At 43.2% G+C, this 10,148-nt stretch overlaps 1 protein-coding gene across 5 annotated transcripts in view; it reads right to left on the bottom strand.

Moving 5' to 3' along the window:
- The window catches only part of sec31a (SEC31 homolog A, COPII coat complex component), a 30,747-nt gene extending 20,599 nt beyond the window's left edge, over positions 1 to 10,148 (bottom strand). For 3 of the 5 annotated variants that reach the window (XM_080756402.1, XM_080756401.1, XM_080756399.1), the window contains exons 1-8: positions 9,987 to 10,143; positions 8,176 to 8,259; positions 7,349 to 7,472; positions 5,194 to 5,392; positions 4,749 to 4,844; positions 3,506 to 3,646; positions 1,035 to 1,177; positions 280 to 379 (exon numbers count right to left, since the gene is read on the bottom strand). In XM_080756402.1, coding sequence (XP_080612528.1) covers positions 280 to 379; positions 1,035 to 1,177; positions 3,506 to 3,646; positions 4,749 to 4,844; positions 5,194 to 5,392; positions 7,349 to 7,472; positions 8,176 to 8,254 — 882 coding nt within the window. In that variant the 5' untranslated portion in view covers positions 8,255 to 8,259; positions 9,987 to 10,143. Of the gene's footprint in view, positions 1 to 279; positions 380 to 1,034; positions 1,178 to 3,505; positions 3,647 to 4,748; positions 4,845 to 5,193; positions 5,393 to 7,348; positions 7,473 to 8,175; positions 8,260 to 9,986 lie in introns of all 5 variants that reach the window. The other 2 variants (XM_080756400.1, XM_080756403.1) reach the window with 2 other exon arrangements.

Here is a 10,148-nt window from a genome sequence, read left to right on the forward strand (position 1 = left end):
CTGTTGCTTTTCATAACTCATTCATATCGAGTAGTGCAGCGTTTCGAGCTTATAGATCTGCTACTTTTTCCGCTTTTGTGTGACGCTGTAGGATGATCAAGAAGTAGTGTTCATTTACGAAAAAAGGGTTAGGGTTAGAATATGGAGATAAGAGGTTTCTGCCCGACAAAGACGACATAATTCAATGAACCGAATGAACCTGAATGTGCTATTGGTAGTCCACACTGAGTTATTGAATGAGGGACCTGTGGTCGATGCAACTATTGTCTGAATATTTACCTCAGCCGTGTTAGGATTCCAGCACAGAATTCTGCTGTCCTTCCCACAACTCAGGAGCAGCTCTGGGTCCGCCAAACTCCATGCGATGGACAGGACTCCCCTGGAGAAACACCACCACAGAAACCCTTTATATTCCACAACTTATTTCGTAAATTAATGCTGCGTTTCAGCATCGACATCACAATGCACACATCTGTCCATACCAAGTTTTCCCGATCCGATATTTATATTTTTATAGAACACATTTATGCCATATCACAATAGTATAATATCCCAAATCACAGACATCATAATATTGATACCAGTGATGCCCGATCACGTTTTTTTTGCTCACGATACGATTACGATCACGTAATCGGATCGGGACAACCCTAATCCCAACCATAGCATTGTCTTCCTCCCCACCCCTCCGTTCTTTGTACATATACCTGTTGATAATACTGAGTTTTCCACCAGTATGTATTGTTACTGTATAGTACCATATTATTGATGAGTCCAATAAAAAGTACAATAGATAGACCACAATTGAAACAAGCCAACTGAGGATGTACTACCGTACCGGTACCGTTAACAAATGTATTAATAAAGTATTCAATTAATGAATCCATCAGTTTTACTTTGATTATATACCCAAGTACCGTGCATCTCCAAAACATTTCTACTAGTTCTAAGAATATTGTGCACGACAAAGCATACATCAAGCCAACAGAGTCAGTACAGTACATGCTCCTCACAAACACTGTGAACTGCATTACCGCGTGTGGTTCTCAAAGATCTTGAGAGGGGAGGTGGCAAATCGCAAGTCCCACATCTGGATGACAGGCATTCGGTCATCCTCGGAGGCCAGGACCAGCTGAGTGGCCACTTCCGGGTTCCACGCCAGCCCAGAGCAATGCATCTGAACAAATCCCAGACACAAACAAACAGGCATAAGTATTCATGTATTAAAGCTAAATTAAATCTCACAACAAAAAAAAAGTGAAAGTGCGAAAGTAAAGTGTTTGAGAACCACTGGCTATTGGAATTGTACAGCAGAGGTGAAGTTCACATATAATACCAGCTCTGACAATGTGATAAAACTGGTTTGTGTTATGATGGAGGCGATTCCAATTCCTCGATGTTGAATCCGGTTCCTCCAGTTCAGAATACCAACCCCATTCTTCATGCAACTAAATAGTACAATGTACAGATGTGGTTAAAGCTGCCAAATATCAGATTGGTTTTCTCATAATCGGCCGATACCGATACTGATCTTGTGCGTAAGGGGACATTTTTATTATTTCCAAAATGAATGTCAAAACCCACATGAAAACTGTCCCTTTGTGTGGCGAGGAAGGAGAGAATGTTTAGGCCTGTCACAAAGATGCAAAACTATATTATTATACTATATATCTAATTGACTTTTATACCACTTGAATGGTATAAAAGATCGTTTTCTCCAGATCAGGTAAATTGCCGATCGGTGGCCGATCAATCGGAGCACTTCTAAAATTAACTCTTGCACTGTGGTGAGTTTTTTTGCTGCGTTTTGTGCGGATCCGAAAGTAGTAGGCTATCACTAGCTGTCAGCCTGTCACCAACACCCCACTAGACAGTAGAAAGTAGTAGGCTATCACTAGCTGTCAGCCTGTCACCAACACCCCACTAGACAGTAGAAAGTAGTAGGCTATCACTAGCTGTTAGCCTGTCACCAACACCCCACTAGACAGTAGAAAGTAGTAGGCTATCACTAGCTGTCAGCCTGTCACCAACACCCCACTAGACAGTAGAAAGTAGTAGGCCATCACTAGCTGTCAGCCTGTCACCAACACCTCACTAGCTGTGGAAAATTTAAACTTTATACAAACGGAATATTCAGCGGCAGTGTGCAAACGTGAGTGACATAAAAGAACATTTTAATTTAGGTCCTTCAAAATTCTCTCCAATATTCGTCCCAAAAAAACGCACCAGTGTGAAAACACTTTTACAGGTCTGTAACTCTGAGAGTGTGCAAAAAAAGACGTGAGGATTGATTTGATTGATTTGTACACTCAGAGTTATGTGTACCCTCCATGGTCTAAAAAGGCATGGCAAACTAGGGGGTCTTTGAAAATGATAACGTTTTAGAAGCGCTGTTGTCAAGGAAGGTATGAGTATTACTCATATGCTTAAAGCATAGAGTCGTAATTATTATAATACGGTAATTGAATTCACCCAGAGCAACCAGTGTGTAGTTGTATTGAAGAGAGGTAAGGTGTGATCTCTAGACCTCCACCATATGTTGCTGTCAGTACAAACAGGTAGAGCTGTTATGCTAGGTTCATGAATAGAATCAGAACATTAAAGAGACTTTAGTTGTTACTGTACAATACTTGTTGTGAGAAGGCAAGCCTTTAGTTTTTAAGCTACAGAAAGTACAAATGAGCAATACCCCCAGAGTCTCCCGAGAGGAGAGGAGGACGACAGACTCGATAGGACAGATTCAACTTTCAACGGTAACAACAAGGACAGTGACACAGACGCAGAGAAGACTTAAACAAACCACAAAATACACCCGAGTAACGCCAAGTGTGGACAAGGACAGACGGATGCACACTGCACAGATGCAGTCTGGTGGGGCGCCCGCTGGCCTAGTGGCCCAGGCGCATGCCACATATTGGCTCTGGCTTGACAGCACATTGCGTGTTCGAGTCCCGTTCATGACAACCTTTGCTGCATGTCTCCACCCCTCCCTCTTTACTGTCCGTCTTCACTGTAACTATCAATAAAGGCACAAAAGCCACACAAAAAAACAGAGGCAATCTGGTGAGACGTAGGAGGACCTTAGGCAGGAAGCAAACCATAGTCCTAGAGAACCCAGTGCCTGCTCATTCCCCAAGAACACACAAGGCAGAGAGAGCCTCCTGTTGGCTCTGGCATAAGAGAAAAGACAATAGCTGGAAGCCTGGAAGAGAGTGGCAGTCCTTTGGCCACAGGTTGAAACACTCTATCAAGGCTGGGGACCACCTGATGACCTCTCTTCCAGGCCAAGGCTTTATCCATTAGGAACGGATTATACATTTTTGATGTATTTTCAAACTAAAGACAAACCGGAATCACTTGAGGGTAGTTTGTGCCAGTGTAAATCTTGTGTTGCTCAAATTAATACAACCATTCATGCTTTAAGATATGGTTTCTTGTGTCTTAAACTCTTTGTTTCTGAGGTTATGCCAACAAGAGTTAAAAAAAACTGTTGACCAACACTTACTCTGTTGCTGTGGTCGCTGACTTTGATGATGAGGTCGTTCTTGCGCAGGTCCCAAACAGAGGCTCGTCCACCGGGGCTGGCCGAGGCCAGGATGTGAGCCACCTGTCTGTTCCACCCAATGCAGCTGATGTCCTCCAGAGGCTGATCAAACACACACACACACCAAAATATTATAGATGTTTGACCAATTGGTCAATGACTATGACCACTAGTCGCCGCTGTAGGCATCAGCCCATTAGTCGCGGACAACAAAACATCAATATTAATATTCAAATCACTGCTGCAGTGCCATATATGTGTGCAACTTAGGTTTGTGTGTGGGACTATTTTCATGGCAGAACCCTGAACAGTGTTTGTGCCAAGTGTGGTGCTGATGGGAGCAACCATAGACATATAACGGTAGACGCCTCCTTCAGCTCTGGCGTGTCTGTACTCAATGAGGGCAAGCTTCGGCGCATAGCCAGACAACTTTTGCGAGAGTCAACCGTCTGGTAACACAAGACTAGCAGAATCTTCTGCGCGCGTCACAGAGCGGACGTTCAGGTCTGACAAGTCCCGGAAAAGAGATGCTGTAATTGGCCAGTAGTCACTTGAGTGGCAGCGTGGCATAGCATGCCTTCAGCAATTCCGGGGCACTTCCTCAAGTCGATACACGGCGCTCCCATAGCCACTTTATTTATGGCTATGGGAGCAACAGTGTGCCTTGACAACGTGTGTCTCCTGCAGGGGGCCCCTGGCAGCAGTAACATGGGTTACTGAGAATAACCCAGGGTCAGTAACCCAGGGTCAGTAACCCAGGGTTACTGCGAATACTCGCACCAGGGGCCACGTGCAAGTATTCTCATGGCAGAGCCCTGAACAGTGTTTGTGTCAAGTGTGGTGCGGACTAGCAGAGCAACGGTGAGTCTCTCTCAAGTCAGGGTGTTACTTCGCAACGTCCACAGTCCAAGAAATTACCATAAACGTCATATTTCAATCAGTCATCATCACCTTCAACCTTGCGCTTTGGGCATTTAGGGTAGACATCAAGGTTTGAAAAAAAGCATTTATGTTTTTGCCATATCTGCCCTGCCTTTGTTTACAAAGCCAATGTCCAATGTTCAATGCAGAAAACAATGAAATCATTCATCACAATTACTTGTATGACAAAATTATATATCGTTGACTACAAAGTCATGATTGTGACAGCTCCAGAGTCCACACAGGTCAACAGACTCAACAATGGATCCTTTCTGTACTGTACCTGAGTTTTAGGTCCTGGTGTCATTGGAGATCCAAAGTTATTCATGTCCCAGATATAGATTTCAGATTCATTTCCACCAGATGCTATCAGATTCGTCTACAAACACAGGGGAGAAAAGGTTGTATTGTTTTGGATGCCAATCAGTAATATTCAAGCAAACAATATACAAGTAAACAATGTACATTTAACCAGTATTTCATGAATATTGAGCATATAATATTGTTTCTCAACGTCAGGTCAGGGGTCCAAATGGACCATTACAGGTCTGTAACTCTGAGGGTGTATAAATATATCTTTGTACACTCAGAGTTAACTAGACACTAAGGATTTTAAAGTGTTGAGTGGGGAATGGAGAGGTGGGGTTCCACACCATAGTCTAATCTCTGAAGCATATCAAACTTGGGGTCCTTGAAATTAAAAATCCAGAATGACTGGCCTACAGTACCTGGAATGGGTTGACGTCGAGAGCTCGCACTGGCCCTGTGTGCTTGTCACTCTGGGAAATGATAGCGTCACTTTGACCAGCTATGATCTTGGCCGGGTCGTACAGTATGATGTCACCGTTCTCGCCTCCTGCAATCAGGACCCCGGATGGGAGACCTTCCGATTCCATTCCATGGGGACCCCACACCAGCTTGTGATATCTGAAGGGAGCACAAAAGAAACAAAACGTTTACTTTGTAGGAACTGCAATACATTGTATATCCAGATCTCACAAATCTCTTATGTGGGTCCCTGGCACAACATCTGAACCACTGCTCCATCTTGTGCTGACATGTTTAGTTCTACTATGAGACGCTTGGTTTGATGGGCCCGACAAGTGTGTCAGCCGGAAAATCGCTGCACCTCCAAAGCACCCTCCTCAAGCATTTAGAGGGTTTTCAGAACAACTAGCAGGTAGGGTTGGTACAATCATTACATTTTACTTGACGCCATGATACAAATAATTGCGATTAACGATTTGTGTTTTGGGAATTGAACATATGGATCAGAACATATGGTAAAAATAAAGGTTGTCTTTTAGCCTTTGTAAACAAAACGACAGAAATGACAGGCTCGCTTGTACATCTGCTATTTCCCAATGTTTTTCAAAAGAGACATTTTTTAACGGAACGATGAAGACGATTCTGATGATTGTGCAAAAGATCACACCTGTGTGAACTAAGTGGTGCAACTCCCCCCCACCTCTCTCTCTCTCTCTCTCTCTCTCTCTCTCATTAGCAGGCAACAGTGCAGCACTATCCCTCTCTCTGTTTCTGGCACAACAGTGCCCCTACTGGTACTCATAGTCATATACTGGTGCTCATTAACCAACACATACATAGGTGAACCAACACATAGGTGAACACGGACATTGCTGTTCCTTGGAGTGGTTGCACCACTCAAAAAGAATAGCCATCATCTCAAATAATTGCATTCAGGTGGTGATTCATTGTGACAGGCTCTAGTCGCAGGAGCACATTCCTAACATGTGTGCTTTTGTTGGAGGAAACCCAAGTAAACATGAGGATAACCCACACAGAAAGGCACCGGTTGAGCTCACATCCAGGGGCTTTTTGCTATGAGGCAAATCACTGAGACATAATTGTGACCGTAGGTCACATTTACCATGAAAACCTGCATCTCCCGTCCGTTAATCACGCCTCCATATATGGTCACGCCTCATGACATCATGCCTCCATATGGCCATCTCCATATATGAAGATCACGACACTGACCTCATCTAACCCTGGATAACAATACATGGAGAAGACATATATGGAGCCGGCCAGCAACTCTACATCTGACCTCAAACCCTTTGACCCCCGTCCTTCCTGTTCTGACATTTCGGGCACATTCGGCTATGCGCACCGGGAATGTGGTCAGTTTGTTGAGTGTGGTGGGCGGTGACGTCACAGAGTGCGTTCAGTGTGCCTTATTTACGAACGACCAGTTACAACACACCATTCACGTGCGTGCACTCGGCACACCCGGTGCGCAGCGCACTGGATTTTAGAACGACAACGCACTGAGTGCACTGAATAAACAAACAACCAGTTCACCAGTGCGTTCAGGGCGCATTTCCGAACTCGCCCTTCATATGTTGATTTGACCTCATTAAACCTGTACACTCAAGACACGCTCCATATATGGCCAGTACAGAAATCATTCCATATGTTGATCTGATCCCCCATACCAAAGCGCCACCAGCAGTCTGCCGTCACCCAGGCGGATGCGTGCACGTGACCGGGTCGCTTCTCGCCCTCAGGGCGTCTTACTGGTATATTGACTACCCACTGGTTCCAAAACACTGGGTCGGGTGACTCGGGTCCCGACCCAGTGTTTTGGAACCAGTGGTCTGTTATTGTGCGTCACTGACATATTTATTGGTCCCTGCCTTTATTTTTGGTTTCCTACATTTTGTTTCCAATTATTAATATTTCAAAGCATTTTCAAAAAACATTCCAAAGAAAGATTTTCATGAATTAAAAACACAATTCAATGATTTTTCAGTAATTTCATGAAGAAATCTAAGAAATTCCACAAATTAGAAAACAAATGAAAATAAAAAAGTAGTGAAAATAGCCGATCTACAAGCTCACAACGTAAGTAGTAAGTACCTATGAGAGGTGGGGAATGTGCCACATAATTTCATGTCCAGAGATGGCTCGGCCAAATCCAGCTGAAAGATCTCCAACGCGGCATTGGAGCTGAAGGAAGCATCCAACTGCTTGGCTGATGTTCCTGCAAGAAAGACAGCCGTTGAAATGTGTTAATGTCAGACCAGCGTCAGTGCATGACGCGGTGAAATTGTTCTATAATGTGTGACCGTTTTATTGGAAATGACCAAAGCTGTGTTTCGATGCAAGTCCAAATCTTCATGAGCGGGTCACACAAGTGAAGTCTTCATAAGCAAGTTGCAAGCCAAGACGCATGTCTTTCCTCTGTGAATACGGACCATGTCCAAATATCATATATAACGTGTATGCTTACATAGCTGAGACCAGTGTGTGTGCATGCGTCTAGTATAAAGTGCCACAAAGCTATATTTTCCAAACCATGTACTTGTAATTCAAAAACGAATGTAATACCCCAGACCTGTAGTGACAGAATAATACGTTTTACTATGAAAATTTCCAATGTTCACCTATTAATTATGAAACGCCAGGGTTCATGACGTGATTAAGTCTTAAGTCAGGTCTCAAGTCATTTGTGTCCAAGACGAGTCACAACTTAAGTATGGAATCTTTCTTTGTAAATAAAGTCTGACTCAAGTCCAAGTCTCTGGAAATTAGGCTTGTGTGATCCAGATAAGTATGAGTAGCACACAAGACTAGTTTGAGTTTAAATGTTCTACCACATAACTGCCTGAAATGTAACAAACTGAAAGCAGCAGGTGTCAACATGTGTAGTGCTCTTGTGTTGTGTACACCAATCACACTCATACCTGTTGCCAGGTAAATTGGGTGGTGGTTTGCTGGACTCCAGCTCTGGATAGCTGTGCGACTGATCTCTTTCAGTTTCATCCTGACTAGCAAAAAAAGGGAAAAAAAAGCACAACATTTCAGAAGGAACATTAGAAACAATTTTTACTTTAACAAAGTAATGTACATAAAAGTGATATTGGTGAAATTCCTTGACAAATTTGTCATCAAGAAACTTCTTCTTTAACCACTTGAACCATATCGTTTGGGGCAGAAACCTCTTATGGTCATATTTCAATTTATGTTTTTTCTTAAATGAATGCCAATTCCATACTTCATAAGATCATCACACAAAGTGTCAAACAAAAGTAGTGACATTGGCAGCTCTACAAGCTTATAACAGCTGACGAAGCTAGTCGTGACTGAGCTTGTAGATAGTTTTACTATTTTCTTTAGAATAAACAAAACCGGTTTACACCAGCGACAATATACTTAACTTTGTTTTTCGATGTCCCAGGGTCCCCCAATATAAAGCTAGCTTTTTTTCCCTTGACAAAAGTAGGGTTCATGCATGTGTAAATGACACCTGCCCAAATGGGTGTAGCTGATGACAATTACACACCTTGTCAGATTTCCTCTATGTATCAGGTACAAAGGGGCTATAGCCTATAGGCCTACTAGGCATGTGTCAAAATATAAAATGTAATGGTAAGTAAAATACTGAGTTTTGCGTAATTATGCAATGTATTATGAGGGATGGGCTTGCGTTGCATAACCAAGGAGCATGGATGTGTATTACTTGGTAACAACAGCTTGCACTTCAGTAGGTATAAGTTCAATAGCTCCCCTGTCTACACGTAAAATATTTCCATTCTAATTCATAAATTAACAAAGCTTCTAGACAGGCCTTCTGCGAACACCAATTAAGTCACATTATGCAATAACAAGTCAAACCGATGTAAACAAAATGTCATTTTTAGCATACTCTGTCAACTGCTATAAGTACGTTTTTTTAAACGTGCAAACAAAAGGTCAATAAGCTTGCCATGGCGTCTGTCAATTCGAAGGGGTTTACTTTTATTTTTGTCCCTCATACGAATGAATGCAGTGAAACATCGGTGTGACATGCTCAGCAGACTGTGTTGACAATACAGAACACTGGCTATAATAACATACGGATTAATTCAGAAAGGACAAGTAAAGCCTTTATAGCAGCAAATGAGACTTAAAGGGTAAAAGGGGTCGAATAGTATGAAGCGACCGGGTCGTAGTCTACATTCTCAGTAAAATAGTATTCTAATGTACATAGAGTACAATGTGTGCAAAGTACAGTATGTGCACTTGTGCAGGAGGCTCTGCTGTGCCTAAAAGGGTCGGTCTGTGTTTACACACAAGCTTTTAGCTAGCGAGCTAAGAATAAAAATGGGATTTATAATGGATCATGCCTTGAATCCAAGACCACAGTCATAATCTGACTTCAACCATTTATAATTGTGGCCATTCCCATTCAAACGCTCACTTCGCCGCTAAAGGAAGACACGGGGCACTGTGTCAGACAGTCAAGTCGTGCCTTGTTGTTGGTCGCGATGCTAAAGGGCTATTTTATCTGTAGCTGGTGGGAAAATAGCCGATCTGCAAGCTCACCGTTCGTCGCGGACGCGAAGTGCGCTGAGCTTGCAGATCGGCTATTTTTCCGGCGTGCGACACCATTGCACCGGGGAAGTACAGTTCAGCGAGGAAGGCTTTTGGCTGTGCCTACAGCTACCCATTCAACCAGCCCCCGGAAAAACTACGAGAATCACGTTAATTTTAAATTACAACTTAATCCGCTTACCTTCTCTTGGATTTCGCCCTCTTCACATGAACGCGTGCATGAAACGGGCTTTTGCAAACTGGAAATTAAACTTCCACTCTCTGCAAGGTTTATTTTCCCTCCCCCCCAGCCCAGATCTACTACTGTACAAGGGACTCTTGAAGAACTACGGGTCCCGGCGAT

The sequence above is a fragment of the Protomyctophum bolini genome (assembly GCF_963924005.1).
Source record: "Protomyctophum bolini genome assembly, chromosome: 22".
NCBI classification, from domain to species: domain Eukaryota; kingdom Metazoa; phylum Chordata; class Actinopteri; order Myctophiformes; family Myctophidae; genus Protomyctophum; species Protomyctophum bolini.